Source organism: Aspergillus caelatus, assembly GCF_009193585.1.
Source record: "Aspergillus caelatus strain CBS 763.97 unplaced genomic scaffold BDV27scaffold_200, whole genome shotgun sequence".
NCBI lineage: Eukaryota > Fungi > Ascomycota > Eurotiomycetes > Eurotiales > Aspergillaceae > Aspergillus > Aspergillus caelatus.
This window is the reverse complement of record NW_022475463.1, coordinates 1-17,057: the sequence shown is the minus strand read 5'-3', so window position 1 is coordinate 17,057 and position 17,057 is coordinate 1. Positions and strand designations below refer to the sequence as shown.

The following is a 17,057-nucleotide window of genomic DNA, read 5'->3' as shown; positions in this document are numbered from 1 at the left end:
GATGCTGCCCCAAATTTTAACAAGCTGAAAGTATTCCATATCCAGGTATTGAAGCGTAAAAGAAGTAGAATGGTGGGAAAAGGCGTGGTATTTTGCTAGCGCTGACTGGTCTAACGGGTGGAGGGGTTTGTTGCTGAAACTTGGATAAAGTCAAGCCGCAGTGTGAGAATCTATCGGCGTACAAGGGAGCAGCAATGAAGTCCTTGTACCTAAGTCGTAGAATACTTATAGGCCATCTCAGAAGAGCTAGGAAGCATCAATATCTGCCGTTAGGAATAACTCACGCATATTGAAGTCTCCTGCGATTTAAATCCTCTCTCTAATATAAAGAAAACTTAGACATCAAGCCAAACGCTTAATGCGTCAGCGAATCCATACCACGCACGGCCTACCGGATTCTCTTTCATTCCAATACAGCGAGAGTCAACTAGTCACCAATGAGCGTAGATGGTAAGGCGATTGGATTTTCACACAGTGTTCCGAGAAGCCAAAGCTACCTTCTGTCAACCAGGATAATTCTCAGGTGGCGGAAGTGGAAGATCGATTGTGCAATGACCATAATAGGGTCCGTAGAGGTCAAAAGCAGCAATTGGGAGCTTATTGAGTTAGTTAATTAGATATGTTATGGTCCGATCCATTATGCGAATGATGCAAATAATGAAGATAATAATATTCATTTAAATCAACATTCATCAAGCACATATAAATACGCTTCAGATATCCTTCGGTACCTCAAAGCGTTTGATGACACGAAAGACGACACGATTGATGACCAAGGCCCATATAACGAACTGGACATGGATCAAGACCAGCCAGCCAAAAATGGGCTTCTGCAACGCTTTGCCATGCACCTCTCACTTGAAGGTAACGGTAACCATGATAAAGAACTCGAAGAAGAGCAGTTGAACACACAGCCCAATACGCTGATCTTATTGCCAGCTTTCGCCAGGGATCTTCCCTCCGCTAGGAGTCAATTCACCTCCGGTGTACTGTGAGGCAAGACAATGTTATCCCTGGTTAGGAAGATCTTCGTTACCTTTTCCGGAGAACCAATTGAAAGCTCTTCACGATCCATGATTTTCCCATTATTCCGACTATCTTGTTGGGCGTAAAGTGACGATAATTGCAATTCTCTGGCAAGGTTTTTTTTTTTTTTTTTCTTAACTTTCTTATCTTAGAGCGGTTATTTTTGGTGATTCAGGGATCAGAGGCATGCAAGACTTATGAGAATTTGACATCAAGAAGAGAAGATGAGTGCTTTGGGATTCGTAGCCCAGCACCCTGATCATCATCATACCAGCCTCGGGACCAACCCTTTGTACCAAATATACCTCGAGAGCCAAGTCAATCATCATTTGAAAAGCATCATGATCACCTATACCTAGTTTAGGAACCATCCTTTTTGACTTCATAATTTCGCATTAATATCTATGGGGGCCCTTGAAATTACCCGTTCAACCCCCAATTATGCTCGTCAATTGGTAAGCAAGTAATCCTCCTAAAACTGTTGAAATTCACGAATGGAGCTGTATGTAAGATATTGTGTCTTGCTGCTTGAGAATCAGTAGGTATGTGCAGGTGTCAAGAGCGGTTGTCTCGTTTGGGCCATAAACATACGGCAAAACAGTATAACAGTAGACAGTCACAAAGAGAAGAAACGAAATGAAGTTAAAGTGCAACCATAAAACGATAAACATATGGGTGGGATAAGGAAATTAAATGAAGTGCAAAAAAACATACAACAGGAGGGATTCGCTGGTGGTCACCCACCCAACTACTAACCTCCCGGCGTGTGGCTTAAGTACGGCTGAGCGGACGGGAAGCCCTGTTCTCCACACCCTATGGTCGTATGTATTAGACATCTTCAGCAATAGCCATTGAGTACTAAAAAAGTTACTATCGAAAGCTAGGATGCTCTACGTTTTGCTTCTCCTCTGCTGTTGTTCATACCGCGTAGCCTGCACAGCGTCCGATTTGGGACACACGATTTGGTGGGGTCACTGAATTAATCTGTCACGATCTCCAGGAATCTCATCGCACTTCCAAGGTTATCCGACAGTGTTATCCGACAGTGTTATCCTGACGCGTCGCACTACACACTCGACATTTGACCCTGTCCTCATTGACAATACCAGCTACCAGGACAGGGAATGGACTATTCGTAAGCACAATGAGTCGCTTTCTCACGCCATCCAAGGTTGCCTTGCTATGTCTGATCTCCATTTACACGGAAGGGGTCATTCCCAATTCCTCTGCTGTCCATGTTCTCTCCTTCTTGGTCGCGTCTTTAAGTCCCCTGGACGCTGACTCAAGCTCCTCTAAAGACTGGAAGGCACGATACTCAGCATCCATAACTGACCTCGAAGGAGCTTTGTCTACGCATTCATCTTCAATTCCTGGACGCTCGATCTGGGATTTGTTCCTCAAAAAAGTTTGGTCCATTGATTCATGTGATGCACTGGAGGTATTCTTCTCTAATGTGTTAGATCTGTTGGTCAAATCTCGGGAGGAGCAGATTCGCGATAGGGATAACGGCCTGGCCCCGGAGCTGGGATGTATGCGCCTCTCCCGCTGCTCTCCGCTGGGTGCATTTGTGAGGCGAGCACAGCTTGAGTTCACAAGACTACAGTTCCATGACTCGATCAAGCTCTGGAAGGGCTTTGTCAAGTATCGCCTCCCCACATATCACGCTTGGGCCAGACGGAACCCGTTTGGTGAACAGGCCATGGTTGATATGAATTTACTTGAGCTTGGTTTGGACACCGATAGTCAGCTTGCTCAGGTAGCGTATGGTAATATTGAGGACGACTTGGAGGAGGATAACCATGTCAGTACGAAAGACGTAGCGCGCTTGCTGGAATTTCAAATTGGCGAGTTGCAAAGTATGCGAGTCCTCCTTATCAATGATACCCGGCTCTAACGATTCCAGGAATGGGAGGAAGAGTGCCAGATGGCATGAAGGCATCCCTGGAACGCATCATTACATCTGGAGTGACACTGCCCAATTTAATACACTACTTAAGGTGAGAACTAATTCATGCTTAACGGTAATGCATACTAATTCCCTAGATTCTTGGACGCTTGGAGGGCCGGAGATTACCCATCATCCTTTGACAACCTCCATCGTTACTTCGATTATACGATGCACAGTAGAGACCGGAGCTCATATCAGTACGCGTTACTAAATCTTGCTATCCTTCAAGCAGACTTTGGTTGCTATGGAGAAGCTGTATCCGCGATGCAAGAGGCAGTCTCGATTGCCCGAGAATCTCACGATATGAACTGCCTGAACTTTTGCATGAGCTGGCTATACCACTTTGGCAAAGCTTTCCCAGAGCAGATGAAGGACGTTCAAAACACGGGTATGCTTGGAAATGAGAAAGAAGGACTGGCATTCCTCAAGGCGAAAGCAAAGGAGACAGAAATGTGGAGTCTCTTGAGTACAACGCTACTGAGTGAAGCTAAACTCGAAATGCAAAATGTATGTCCTTTCCCTTTCCTATCTCTGTTAACTCCTCTGACAAATTTAGGGTGAGAGTCTTGCCTCTTCCATCGAAAACATAATCCGGGCATCGCATCTCAATGTAGCAAAGAACCTTATAAATTCAACCGGGCCACAGTTACTATTACAGACTGCGCTTTATGCTAGGATCGGTACTACTGCTTCTGAAATGAATGTGTAATTCTTGCTAATGGTCAGTAGGTATCACACACCTGGCATGGTTGAGCAGTGAAACTTTCCAGGAGTGTTACGCAAGTAAAGCACCGTTTGAAGACTATCTGAAGAGTAGCTTCCGTAGCTCACAGTTGGTAGGTTAGATATCACCTGCGTTCGTGACTGTCGCTGACCATTAAAAGCTTGCACAACAAGGTCGTTTCAAAGAGGCCTTGGTTCGTATGAATCGCATAGGGCCTGACAAACTACGCTCCCTGAAAGCAAATCAATACTGGACATTCTTCTCTGGAGTGTTGCAGCTGAAACGACAAATATATCGGTACGTTGCTCGATTTGAATATTGTACTTCGCACTCTAACATCCCTCAGCAATGACAAAACGGCAACAGAATATCTTCTCTCGCAGCTCCAAGCAATACAACTGCCGGATAATGACATAGCAGCTCTGTTGGGTTTTCTCCACGTTGAGTACTTAATCCGACAGGGCAACTACATCCGCGCATTAGAGATTGTCGAACGCACAGCCCAAACCATCCACCGAGACAACTTCGACATCCACTGTCAAGTCAAGCTCTTATGTCTTAAGGCTTGTATACTCGAGAAGACCTCCCAGCCCCAGCGGGGGTTCTCTCTGGCAATGAGAGCAGCCAACATTGCCTACCGATCGAGACTTCTCCCTGGCCTTTGGGAAGCCATTTGCGTTCTTTCAGGAGTCCTTCTCAGCCTGAGGGAATTTGAGGCGGTCGTGGCAATGGTGGAGAGTATAATGCCTCAAATACTTGAATCCAGCGACTCTGCCCTGGCAGCCCGCGCATACTCTCTTCTAGTGGATGCAAACATGGGCATTGCGGGGAAGGTCCGGAGCCAGGGAGCGGGACAAAATGTAGAGTACATGAACCGGGCCTTGGAATACCTAGATTGCGCTCACGACCAATACGAAAAGATTGGGGATATCAAAGGGCAGTGCGAGATGATGGCAAAAAAGGCTACAGTTATGCACTTGACCGGTGATTTGGTCCTTGCAAATGACTATGCAGCAAAATACCTGGATTTGCAGCGGCTCGGTAGTACTGAAAGGTGATGAGGTACTAGTTCGGAGGGCTTAAGTTTACTCTCCAGGCGACCTGAAAAGCCAAATGATACACGTCTTCGATTTCTAACAAGAAAGACTAAGTCAACACCTGCACTATGGTAAAACTCTTCATTTGTCAACAGATCCCACCACTCCCCGTTCAATCATCTGCTCATTGCAGTAAATATACACTTCTTTCCTCGCCATAAGTTCCGAGAATCGCTGATTGAAGGCTGTAACACTGTCCGTCAAAGGTTTAGGTAGCCTTATCCTTGTTGTGGTAGTTGACGCTGTCGTTCCAGCTATTTACTTGTTAGCACATGTTCATAGAAGACATAATTTTACCTGCAACGATAAAGTTCATCAAGAATTTGATACTCGATGTGGTTCGCCACGGTAAAGAGTGGATGAGAGGCATTCGAAACTTACAAGATGGTCTATATGGGGAAAATGAGTTAGCAGATTGATTTAGATGAAACGGAAGGAGCTTACCTTGTCACCATCTCCCCAGGGGAAGTTCTTCACACGGATATTCTGGTATGGGTACTCCACACGTTCCTCAAGGGGAGGCATGTGCTCCCAGTGCTCCCAGTGCTCTTCCCAGAGGTTGTAAGCATTGAGGGAGCCAAGGATGAGGCAAGGAATAACGGCACTAGTATGATTAGTATACATTGGCCTGCAACCCGATAAGGACTTAAAGGATCAGGCAATACGCACTAGATAGAGAGCTTGCGCCAGAGATCTAAAGAGGCATTGTGTCAGTATCATGCAAATTCTCCCCACAGACGTTCAGTCGAGCCTGATAGCGAGTCAATTGGGTGTACGCACCACTGGTAGAAGCAGCGTGGTGCTTGACAGCCGCTCTCTCACGGTTGAATTCGTTGTCGACCATCCAGGGAAGCTTGGAGTCGGTGCTGTTGAACCGGCGCTGAATGGCGGAGCGAACCGGAGCGGAACGCTGCTGCTGCGCAGAGCGCTGAGCCAGACGAAGAATGTTGCGTTGAGGAAACATGGTGGTTGCGGCCTGACAGGTCGAAGGTGAACGTCTTCTGCGTTTGAACAGACGGTGGGATTATACGGACGTCGGGCCTTCCGGTTGACGAGGTTTAGCGGCCCCGTGATTCGCTGTAGTTGTTAGTCAGCACCGCGTGATGTCACCCCAGGATTGGTCACGTGTCATCCGGGTATAATGCCGAATATGTCCCATACTACTGGACGTCGTACATGTACGTTAGTGCGACACAGTCCTTGCCTTGTCTCCGTGTTTCAATTGGACTCCTATTGATGATGGTGTTTACTACCCTCGCTTCCTCCTGGAGTACACGTTGATTATGTTGATTCTAGACGACAACGGTCAGAATGGGGTTTCGCATTACTACGTGGAACGGTAAGCTTAAACTAAGTATGAAAGAACGCTATGTTTCAAGAGACTGATTATCTTGAACAGTCAATGGAATCCGGTATCATTTAGTATTCTCCTTATACGTACTACCTGATTCCGTACTGAGACTTCCGTAGAAATCCGTTTGCCTATGAGCCATGGAGAGGCAAGCGGACCTTCGAGGTATACATCCCCAGCATGTAATGGTTCAGATGTGTAGGCTGAGATGCAAAAGGCCATGTTTGAGATCTTAGAGGCCGATATTGTTGTTCTTCAGGAAACGAAAATTCAGCGAAAAGATCTTCGAGATGACATGGTCCTGGTGCCTGGTTGGGACTGCCACTTCAGTCTACCTAGATTCAAAAAGGGTTCGTCTCTCTCAGGTCACACACAGTCACTTACTGAATTCTTACACTCCGCAGGTTATTCTGGCGTGGTTATATACACCCGTAATGCGACATGTGCCCCAGTCCGCGCGGAAGAGGGCCTTACTGGTGTACTTTGCCCGCCAAATTCGTCGGTCCCATTCCGGGATCTTCCTCATGACCAGCAGATTGGTGGTTACCCAACCATAGCGCAACTATCAATGCTTGAGTTGGATGCAGCTACACTCGACTCAGAAGGGCGTTGTGTCATCCTCGAATTTCCAGCATTTGTTCTGCTTGGGTTATATTGTCCTGCTAATCGAGATGAAAGCCGCGACAATTTTCGCCAGGGTTTTCTTGACCTAATGGATGTCCGAATCCGAAATCTCGTCGCCATGGGGAAACGAGTTTTCGTTACTGGCGACCTCAATATCTCAAGAGGTGAAATTGATGCAGCACATGTGTCCGAGGCCATTCGTAAAGGCACCACAACAGAAGATGATTTTATATCCGCACCAGCCCGGCGCTTGTTCAATCAACTGTTGTATAGTGGAAAGGTTATCGGGGAGCGAGATGAAGGGAGGGAGCAACCTGTTCTCTTTGATATTTGCAGGTCCTTCCATCCGAATCGCAGGGGCATGTATACTTGTTGGGAGCAGAAGATCAACGCGCGGCCTGGCAACTATGGCTCAAGAATAGACTATGTCTTGTGCAGCTTGAATATGCAAGATTGGTTCTGTGATTCAGATATACAAGAGGGGCTCATGGTAAGTTCTCGTTGTGTAGACTGCTGGGAATGCCAGAGCTGACCAAGGCACAGGGGTCGGATCACTGTCCGGTATATGCCATGTTCAAAAGCTCCGTGTGTTTAAACGGACAACAGGTTAACATGCTTGATATCATGAATCCTCCCGGGATGTTCAACAATGGTGTACGGCGACAGGAGTACACGACAAAACTTCTCTTGCCTACATCAGGACGCTTAATACCAGAGTTCGACAAGCGAAGAAGTATCAAGGATATGTTTTCGCGAAAACCAAAAACTTCCTCGCAGAAACCACCCACCACTTCAGCATCAACCACATGTGCATCAACCCGGGAGCAAGCGTATGGAATTGATGCGGTAGAGAATTTCTCTCTTGGAGCTAGCAAACCGTCGCCCCCTATCGCTGACAGCAGCTTGACATGTAAAGGCACTGTACGTAAACGGTCCGGGAAAAGCGACCCCCCACCCTCAGTCAAGCGTTCGAAATCTTTTCCTTCTCAGACTACAGCAACCTCTATTGCTGCACAGAGAACTCTGAAGGGGTTCTTTAAGCCAAAAGGTGCTGTTGGTAGTCAAATAAGTGAAGCAGAAACTCGGGATACGCCTGTGCAGGCTACGGAGTGTTCATCCGGCCCCCTTCCGGTGTCTTCGACTATATCGCGGCCTGAGGAACAGAAGGATCTACAAAGCATACGCAGCGTTCCAGCTGCTCCAACGAGCAACATCGGCTCATCTAGACCAGCGGCATCATCTGCGGGCCAGGATAGCGAAACTGTCATTGACCCGATTGTCAGCAAGGAAGATTGGTCGAAACTTTTTGCAAAGAAACCAGTGCCAATGTGTGAAGGGCACCAGGAACCATGCATTAGTTTGTCAACAAAAAAGGCCGGTATTAACTGTGGTCGGTCCTTTTGGATCTGCCCACGACCCTTGGGGCCCAGTGGGAATAAAGAAAAGGGAACGCAGTGGCGATGTGCAACTTTTATCTGGGCTAGTGACTGGAATCCCTGACATGGAGCCCGTTGAATTTACATGGAGTATAATCATTTCAGGAGATGATACCCCTTTGTACCATTACTTATACAACACCAACTGGCATAGTTTCACTATAAGAAAGAATTGACTGCTCCCAACAACTGTGCAGTCAACTATAATGCTATCTGGTCACGTTCCTGTTAATAGCTAACAAGAACCGGTTCATAATAAGCACAAAGAAAAATATCCCACTCTGACTCCGGACGAAGGAGACCTAAGTGGTTCAGGCTTCTAAATTGGAGAGGAGCAGTGTAGCTTGACGTATGGTGCAGGGCTGAGTAGCTCATTGTTTCTTTATACTTTGGTATACTTTATTCCCGGTTCGAGGGATCTAGGACCAGGTCAGTCGCGTTCTATTTTCATATCATCTTACTACAAAGCCAGCTTACCAACAGCTGGCCGCTCGCATAAACAGCATAAACAATTGGTGTCACGTAAAGTAGGGGGGAAAAGACAAAATAGTTTTGGAATACACTAGTTCAATGGGAAGTAGGACTTGAATATGAGGGGTTGCAATGGACAATGAAGAATACGCAAGTATATTGTTAAATTATTGAATGTGCATAAAGAAAAGCAAAGGAACGAGGTAATCGACGATTAGGGATATCAAATAAAAGGAATGGATAAAAGGAAATACTCACAGCCTGAGCAAAAATAAAAAGGATCTTGCGGCTATATCCAGCAATGCGATCATAGAAACCGAGTGATCCTACCTTAGGTTGCTGGCGAAATTAGTTCCCTGAAATTAGAGCTACACCTGTCTTCCAAAGTCGTGGATGCATTCACGGGAGCATAAATCTGAAGGTGCCTTAGTCAACCTTGAGATCTAAATTGCCAAAGAAGTGATTAATGAAAAGCAACGTAACAAAGCCAAGTAATCTGATTATGCGCCCATCAACCCAAACGTCCACCATCCTTATTCTAAGGTACACCGGTACAGTGGTGGCATTTGACGAATCTTTTGCGGCCATAAGGATCTCAGTCGCTTGCTCGGGTTAGAGCACTGGCTTTCTGGATATTAAACTTAGTTATGGATAACTTATGGGTTTTTGGATGGGTGTTCAAATGACTAGCTGCATACCTGTTTTGAAATCCTAAAACCAGCCTGCAGAACCACAGTTTGATCTCTCCAGACTGGGTCTTTTGATATTTTTCCAAAACTGTTGCTGATGTCATTTTTGTGTTAACTTTCGGAGAACACAAGCGAAAACCTCCAGTAAATTTTGTAGGGCATTAGAGTATGTGCTATGTGTTATATTCTGTTTGTACTGTATGCAAGATAGCATTTATGGCCTATGAATGTACAATAAGATTAGATTATTTAGGCCTGGGTTATATATCCTCTGCCTGGTTGTACACAGTATTCTGGCATCAAGTTGTCTGGTTCGGAGAATCAATTTCAAGTAGTAGCGCTTTCCAAAGTCCTAGACAATTGTTGGTTATGCCTATGCGCTTGGGCAGGCTTCTTGAAGTGGCAAAAGTCAACACCAGCCATTAGTGAGTGAATGTACCATCGGAGGTCTCAGTTAACTGAGCCGTAAGGCATTTCTTTGTTTACCCAGCCCCCAAACTCACTAAGCCTGCCTTTGTCGAAGACTAACACAGAGTATTTCTTGTCTTTCACCCTATTCCTCTTCTCCTCTTTCTATTCTTCAGTTCTATACCATCAAAATTTCGAAAGCCCGAGCCCCCTTTTCTACGTCCAGATTCTCCTCCATTATTTTACACCGTTCCCAGTTGATAAGGTACCACTTCATAGTCTGAATTCTATTTCAAGCTTTCAGGGTTTCCGCCAGGATGGAAACCACGATGTCCCCCCTCCAGCGTGCGTTCAACGCATTTTTGATGACCATGCCACCCGAGCAGTTGGAGGAGCTGCTCAAGTACCTCCAGGACGCGAAAGCTCAGGGAAATCCTCAGCCTTCATATCCAAATGAAAATATTCAATCGTGCTTAGAGTTCAAGGCCGACAAAAATCATGGATCTACTACCCCTGCAAGTGCTAACTCGCGGTCCTCAACTTCGCGGGGGAAACGTGCCTCTGATGCGAAAAGAAGGCCGCTCAATAGTTTCATTGCCTTTAGAAGTGAGTGTACTTGTATCATTATCGGGCGGACGCCACATTCTAACAATACTAGGCTATTACTCCGTCATGTTCCCTGATCTCACTCAGAAGGCAAAGTCGGGCATTCTTCGCTTCCTGTGGCAGAACGACCCATTCAAAGCCAAATGGGCAATCCTTGCCAAAGCCTACTCCATCATTCGCGATGACCACGATAGCGATGTTTCTCTGGAATCTTTTCTGGGTTTGAATGCGCAATTCATTGGTATAATTGGACCAAGTCGTTATCTTGAAGTTATGGGCTGGCAACTGGATGTCGATGATCAGCAACAATATACTATAGCTAGGGTTAAAACGACGACTGCAAATGAAACCGATATTTCGACAAACTATTCTGTTAATGATATAGTTAGACATTGCTACACCAGTGGCTATGTTTCCGAGAAAAATCGGAAGAGCAAGGCAAGCAATAGCAACAGTGCCCCGGTTATGGCTTTTGCTGCCCAGCCGACTTTGGTTGTCCACAAGGACGACAGTATTCGGATCTCTGGCAACCATACTATTGTAACCGAAGTTTACAAAACTAATCCGGCTATGGAAATATCTTCACCGGAGCAAACTGAAGATACATTTTCGCCAAACACTAGTGACTTGAGCACAATTGCTGATGAACCTCCGCTCGATGCAATGGAAGTAGTTGGCATCTGCAACCGTCCTCAACGTTTCCCGGAGTCAAGTATGATGAATGGTGTTGATTTCCATAACATCCAGTTCCCAGGCTGGGATGAGGAGAACGCAATGTTCACTTACGATGCCGCACTACATACGCCACTGATACCCTATGATCCGCTGCACTACGATCCACTAGAAGCCTATGACTTCTCTAGATTCGTTGACATTTGAGTCACGAATTATTCAAGCCAACTGCTCTTGCCTTCTTTCCTCACATTCCCTGCATCGAGGCTAAATATCCACCAATGCAACCCGAATCCGACAAAGCCATCTGAGCCTCCAGCGTAAATATTCAAAATTTGTTTTTAGCCTCCACATCGATGGCGCTTACAGGCAGCCCAAGCTGTCAGAGGAACTGGTGCTACCGAAGGTGGATGCGGTCTTTGTTGCAGCGGCGACGAAAGCCGCGATACGACAAGCACTCGACGCATCCTCCGGTCTCTTCATTCATGGGCGAGGCTTTCTTCTGCTTCCTCATAGGTCTTTGTTCATTTTCTTTCTCGTTCCCGGTTCGTACATATCCGGTCCACGTATGACATGATTGATATCCTCGCATAATCTTGATTTGATACCAGACACGACTTTCCTTGACTGCTCCGTCTTTTTCTGCATTGAACGTATTTCTTGTATTTTACTCCTTCGCAAATTGTATTTTACCACTGCTTTTGTATTCTTGTCTTCTTCTTTTATTTTGTGTTTCTATTTTTGTTTCTTTACTTTCCGTTGTCCAGTACGTTCCTAGCGAACGTCCGGGGAAACGAATACTGGAATTGTTCATTCGGGGGTTAATTAGGGTTTCAACCAACAAACGCCGTTGACCGGCTGACTTGGTGCTCGCTTCGGATTGGGCCAATTGCATGTATTTAGATCACTAGATCACTAAACCAACATATATGTATGTACACTCCATAAACAAAGCAAAACAAAACAAAACAAAAATTCCCCGAAGAGATAAATAGTCTTCTAGGTGGCATACAATGAAGATAAAGTCCCCATTTCAGGTCATATAGTCTAGACTCGGTTGGTTCGGGGGTCGAATCGGAAGGCACGGGCAGATGGTGTAACACAAAGAAATAAAGAACCAACTTTAAGGTTTTCCACTAGGCCGTGGGCGGAGCCTGCAGCCGAACCGTCGGGTGGATGTCATTTGTTGTTTGCCCATCGTCTTGGACTTTTGTTCCATGGGGGAGACAACGGAAACAAAGAAATCGAATCGGTTGTTTTGACCCCGGGTCAATTTGCTAAGAGGACACTAATAGTGAACGTCGTGTGGTCCTCGAATGAAACCATGTCAGTCAGCCATGAGCTGGTGTTCCTTGGGTGTCATCCCGTGGCGGCGTTTTCGTTCTTTTTTGTCGGGGTCCATGGGGAAGGAGAGGCGTGTCGTGTGGGCGATGAATGAATTTTAGTCCGGTACGCTTTATCCTTCAAGGGAAGGTGTCTGGCGGGGAAAGGAAACTTAAGTGGATTGTTTCTACTGGTATATATCCAAACAGACACAAGAAAAATGCCTACAACGAAGGAGATGGGTAAAGCATATAGAAAGATTAAGACAAAGGGGGACAAGGAAGTACGGAACAGTGCAACCCTGTGCCTCCCAACAAAGGATAAGCTTCGTCTGCGACACTTGAATCTGTGTAGCCTCCGCTTGACATCTTTGTCCAACGCGGGGCAAACCCCTCGGATACCCTGTAGTTTAGTCCTCCTGGTACGAGATCTTGCGCATCTCTCCCAAACGTTGCCGCGCCTGAGCAAGGCTGTTCTCCAGTTGGAGAATTTCAACCTGTAATCAACCCCTGTCAGCATCCACACCGATCCGTGGAGGGTAGAGAATCTGTCTCGGGGGAGTAGAGAGAAGGGGGGCCAAGCAAGACGTACCTGTTGCTCCATTTCGCGCACCTTGAATTCGTGCGAGCTAAGTTTGGCGTAGTCAACCTTCTCCGAGTCATCCTGGTTCCGCTCGGCAATGATTTCCTGTACCTGACGGACCAGAGCCCGACATGCCGCGCCCACTGCTTTACTAGCTGCCTCTAAGCGATCTTGGGTCTTGCTCATGAACGACGCTTTTACGCGACTGGCCGCCACCAATTGTGCCGTACTGGCGGCTACGTCGTTACTGGCCACGATCAGCTGTTCCGGTGAGTTACGACCAGAAATGACCCCGTCGGCCGTCTCGATAAGAGTGTTGGTGGAGGTAGCAACAGCCTTGGCGGCAGAGATTAGCCCCTCTGTCCAACGATTATTCTTCTTGTAGAACGCCGTTCTCGATGAGCTACCCCGGCCTTCGCGAACAATCTCCTGCTGGGACTCGGTGGCGGCCTTGATCAGTTCCGCAATTGCATTAGTCACTGCGATGGCTGCCTCCACAATCACATCGTTGATACGTAATTCGTACGTCGAGAAGCCATCACGGGGCTTTTTCTTGAGCTTGGCCAATCGGGCGGCGGCAGCGTCGATAGCGTCGGCCGCCTTGGTCAGCTCCTGATCCACGAGGTCGCCCAGGTCGCCGTTAGTACTGATCTTAGTACTCTTGGGCGCAAAGGACTCGACCAGTTTCGATAGTGACTGCAGGTCCCTCTGTACCTCAAGATTGTTGTTAATTACCACATCGGTCTTGTGATCAGCCTCCAAACCCTCGAGCCGGAAAGACTGGAGCCCACGGAAGAACCGCACCGTGGCCTGTGCGGACTTGCGGGCAGCAGTGATCAGCTGGTCTGCGCTCTTGTCGTCGTTGGCGAACCGTGTCAATCCTTTTGTGTTACTAAGAACATCGGCAACCGAGCCGGAGAAGATAGAAACCGTCCGAATAATCTCAGCATGGGTACTATTCGGGCCGTCGGCGATAAAGTTGTTGAACGCTGTAGAGAACTCGGTGGCGGATGCAGAGGCCTTCTCTATCTGAGATAGCACATATGGTGGGGATGCATTCTGGTTACCAGCCTGCATACTGGAGTCGAGCTCATACAGGGCATCATCCACCCGCTGCACACCAGTTTGGAGCACAGAGTCGATGATGTCGTTGATCTTGGCAACGGTGCTGTGCAAGACGGTGTCAATCTGCGAATCCAGCGCATTGTCGACATCGCCTTGATTCTGGAAGCAGTTAGCTCGCATGCTCCTGTCCCCGCTATTGGCCGATTCAAGTACACACCATTTTCAATTCCTCCAGTTCCATAAGAGCCTGTTCCATTCCAGACTTGTAGACCTCGATCTCTTCATCCTTCTCACGGAGCACGGCATCATGGTCACCCTGGCGGTCTGCATTCCGAGAAGAGACGTCTTCGAGAGCACGGTTCTTGTTCTGTCTGCAGTCAATGCCTGGTATTCTGTTTCTTATTCTTATCCTGCGAGAAGACTTACTCTGAGGGCTTCTTCCAAGTCGGCCATCTCCCGGTTGTATTTGGACAGCAGGGTAGAGATCTCGGTACCTTTCTGACGTTCGGCATTTTCTGCCCGCTCAATTGCAAGGCGCAGCTCTCTCTTGACCTTCTCCAGCTCTTCCTTGTTATTCCCAGTCAAGCGATCCCGGTCGTGTAGGGCACGGTCCCTCTCCCGGATCATGTCTGCTAGCTCCAAGTTCTTCGTTTTGAGCTCTCTTTCAAGCTTCTCACGCCGTTCAATCGCCTCCTGTGCCGACGCCGCCTTTAACTTTAGGCTCTTGGTTGTCTGCAGGAGGTCTAGGTGCTCCTGTCGGAGCTGGGAGTAGAGCTTAGCCAGCGCCTCATACTTGGACCGCCACGTGTTGACTTGCTCCTGGAGAGATCGAATCTGCTCATCTTTCGAGGCACTTTGCATATTCAAGTTCGAAGTCAGTTGGTTCATCTGCTCTTCCAGGTCTTTCACACGACGATCGTACTGCTGCAGCATAAGCTGGTCGCGCTCATACTGGGCCCGCGCGTTCAAGTTCTCTTGCTCGAGCTCGGCCAGCCGACCCTGAGTCTGTGTCTGGTACTGGTCACGTAGAAGTTGTTCCTGTGCAAGCCGCTGTTGCTCCGCCTGAAGACGTTGCTGTTCCTCAAAATCGTGTTGGGCTTGCTGTTGTGCGAGAATCTGCTGGCGCTGCTGCTCCTCCCATTGCTGCTGCAGGCGTCGCTGTTCCGCTTCAAATTCCTCTTGCTGGCGCTTGGCTTCTGTAGTCCAAAAGTCGTTAATGGGCTCTGGATCAGCGGGTGCCGCCTTTGGCGGCGGAGTGGGCTCCTGCTCGACTTCTTTCGTCGGTCGTCTGGGTAGAGCGGGGCGTTCATCATCGTCGGCAAGCAGGTTGGGTGGATTTTGAGGCAGCTTAGGAATAGTGATAAGGCTAGTCAGATAGCGCAAGTTCGAGCACTCGTAATAGAACCGAACAAGTCGATAGTGTTGAGCGTCATAACGACCACGGAGGGGTTCCAGGGCCTCGGCGTCACCCGTGGCTATGACAAGGTCAGTTTACCCAGGCAGCAAGAGAGAAGGTAACGCCTACTTGTATGCATGGCTCTCAGCATGCTGGTAATAAATTTATAAATGCCGTAGCTCTCCTGCACCAACGGCACTAGTGCAGAAATCCGACACTCGTTATTTGTCCCTGACTGGAAATGCGAGAAGATCAATTTCTGGAACGCATCTATCTGGTCTTGCAAAGTCATGAGGTCCGAGATAGTCTCATAACTAAAATATTGTCAGCGAGAGAAGAAGTGATAGCCATTAGGCGTGCTTACCCTTCATTCGGATCATTGATCGTCTTCAGACTGATGTACTCCTCATATTCAAACAGACCTGCCAAATACTTAGTCATGAACCGGGTGATTCAAACTTCGCTCCGCCAATTACCGTTAAATTCGGGATGATTTCGGTGAAATGCCAACTTGGACTCGAGGAAGAAAACATATTCTCGGATAAGAGGGCCATAGCCTATGCCGCCTGTCAACATCAACCGATTCGAGTGCGCCGTACAGCCTGCAAGCTTTTTGCGTACCGCGAATGCCATCGCCTCCTACACCGCGCATCAGACTGTCTATCCAATTGGCGTGCTGCTGCGCCTCCCGAACTACGATGGGATGTCCCTCTTGTAGAACCTTATGTATCGTTATCAGGGCTTTGAACGTCTGTACCTCATCGGCAAGGACCGGTTGACTGGATGCATCGAGAGCGGTCAGTTGTAATATAAAGCATAAAGAAGTGCCTGCGCAACATACACTTTCATGCCAGCCCAGAAGGCGGCAGAGGACTTGTGGTCCCATGTATACACAATGCAGCTCCGGACATGTTTCCCTGGTGTAACGGATCAGTGGACGGCAACAGAGTGCGGATAGAACTGGATAGAGGCAGGACGATAAAGGAGGGCAATGCATACGTTTCGGGGCGGTTTCCTCTATTATAGCGCTAGGGTCAGTCACAGGAACCAGGTACCAGGGTGAGAGACACTTTGGGCATGACTTACCGATGCTGGTAGCTTTGCGAATGTTAATCGCTAAATCTGCCTCCGTGCTAGAGATTCCGAATAGTTAGTTATCTTATAGCTGCATGTCCCGTTGCCAAGCGTCCCAAAACACCTACCGACTCATTGTGACGGGCTGCAGACTTGTTGATTGTCGGGGGATCAGGGGAGCAGACAACAACTATGTGCGGCGGGAGCCGGTGGGCCCGAGTCCGAACAGCGCAATGCGATTATGCTCTTGAGGGGCAAAACCTGCGCTGGCCGACAATGAAGCGCGATTGAAAAGTCAATGGAATTACAAAAGAAAAGGGGGTGGATGATAAGACACGGAGTGTAGGGGAGTTAAAAGGCATCTGTCGAGGAGCATAAATGACGTTTGGCGGGAAAGCTGACGCCTGCAGTTCATCGCGTGTCTTGGCGCCGCTTCGTCACCTCCTGAGTTCCCTCCTCCTCTGATTGGGCATATATATATATATATATATATATACTTGCAGTCTCCTACTACGTTTCTCCCTTTTGGCCACTACAGGATTTACTCTGATGCCTAAAATACTAC

The 17,057-nt window shown here is 47.7% G+C and overlaps 5 protein-coding genes across 5 annotated transcripts; 3 read left to right on the top strand and 2 right to left on the bottom strand.

Annotated features, from left to right (window-relative positions):
• Positions 1-2,087: 2,087 nt before the first annotated feature.
• On the top strand, positions 2,088-4,816 carry BDV27DRAFT_37044 (putative anaphase-promoting complex subunit Apc5). Its single transcript, XM_032076457.1, has 7 exons — positions 2,088-2,882; positions 2,930-3,023; positions 3,070-3,481; positions 3,531-3,654; positions 3,704-3,810; positions 3,859-3,995; positions 4,045-4,816. The coding sequence occupies exons 1-7, from the start codon at positions 2,171-2,173 to the stop codon at positions 4,754-4,756; spliced, it is 2,298 nt and encodes a 765-aa protein (XP_031923791.1). The 5' UTR covers positions 2,088-2,170; the 3' UTR covers positions 4,757-4,816.
• A 187-nt stretch (positions 4,817-5,003) lies between these two features.
• Positions 5,004-5,759, bottom strand: BDV27DRAFT_161388 (cytochrome c oxidase subunit VIa; the record flags this gene model as incomplete). The annotated part of the gene is made up of 5 exons (XM_032073219.1): positions 5,004-5,049; positions 5,177-5,184; positions 5,240-5,399; positions 5,465-5,489; positions 5,576-5,759. 5 exons carry the CDS (start codon positions 5,757-5,759, stop codon positions 5,004-5,006), a joined length of 423 nt encoding a protein of 140 aa, XP_031923790.1.
• A 38-nt stretch (positions 5,760-5,797) lies between these two features.
• BDV27DRAFT_134022 (DNA-(apurinic or apyrimidinic site) lyase APN2) lies at positions 5,798-8,434 on the top strand. Its single transcript, XM_032068216.1, has 6 exons — positions 5,798-6,134; positions 6,195-6,207; positions 6,266-6,311; positions 6,364-6,496; positions 6,551-7,260; positions 7,314-8,434. The coding sequence occupies exons 1-6, from the start codon at positions 6,107-6,109 to the stop codon at positions 8,268-8,270; spliced, it is 1,887 nt and encodes a 628-aa protein (XP_031923789.1). The 5' UTR covers positions 5,798-6,106; the 3' UTR covers positions 8,271-8,434.
• Positions 8,435-9,879: 1,445 nt separating this feature from the next.
• BDV27DRAFT_167656 (mating-type protein MAT alpha 1-domain-containing protein) lies at positions 9,880-11,259 on the top strand (the record flags this gene model as incomplete). Its single annotated transcript, XM_032074554.1, has 2 exons — positions 9,880-10,380; positions 10,433-11,259. The coding sequence occupies exons 1-2, from the start codon at positions 10,092-10,094 to the stop codon at positions 11,257-11,259; spliced, it is 1,116 nt and encodes a 371-aa protein (XP_031923788.1). The 5' UTR covers positions 9,880-10,091.
• A 1,525-nt stretch (positions 11,260-12,784) lies between these two features.
• Positions 12,785-16,628, bottom strand: BDV27DRAFT_148432 (putative cytoskeleton assembly control protein Sla2; the record flags this gene model as incomplete). Its single annotated transcript, XM_032070919.1, has 11 exons — positions 12,785-12,871; positions 12,967-14,181; positions 14,240-14,389; positions 14,449-15,497; positions 15,548-15,732; positions 15,783-15,840; positions 15,895-15,975; positions 16,040-16,197; positions 16,260-16,335; positions 16,505-16,551; positions 16,621-16,628. 11 exons carry the CDS (start codon positions 16,626-16,628, stop codon positions 12,785-12,787), a joined length of 3,114 nt encoding a protein of 1,037 aa, XP_031923787.1.
• Between the last annotated feature and the right edge of the window lie 429 nt (positions 16,629-17,057).

Excerpts from the sequence above, each read along its gene's own strand:
- BDV27DRAFT_134022 (XM_032068216.1), top strand. The coding sequence starts at position 6,107 with ATGGGGTTTCGCATTACTACGTGGAACG. Across the intron at positions 6,497-6,550 it reads TCTACCTAGATTCAAAAAGG|GTTATTCTGGCGTGGTTATA; the intron begins GTTCGTCTCTCT and ends TACACTCCGCAG. Across the intron at positions 7,261-7,313 it reads ATATACAAGAGGGGCTCATG|GGGTCGGATCACTGTCCGGT; the intron begins GTAAGTTCTCGT and ends ACCAAGGCACAG.
- BDV27DRAFT_37044 (XM_032076457.1), top strand. The coding sequence starts at position 2,171 with ATGAGTCGCTTTCTCACGCCATCCAAGGTTGCCTTGCTATGTCTGATC. Across the intron at positions 3,655-3,703 it reads TGCGCTTTATGCTAGGATCG|GTATCACACACCTGGCATGG; the intron begins GTACTACTGCTT and ends AATGGTCAGTAG. Across the intron at positions 3,811-3,858 it reads GCTTCCGTAGCTCACAGTTG|CTTGCACAACAAGGTCGTTT; the intron begins GTAGGTTAGATA and ends GACCATTAAAAG.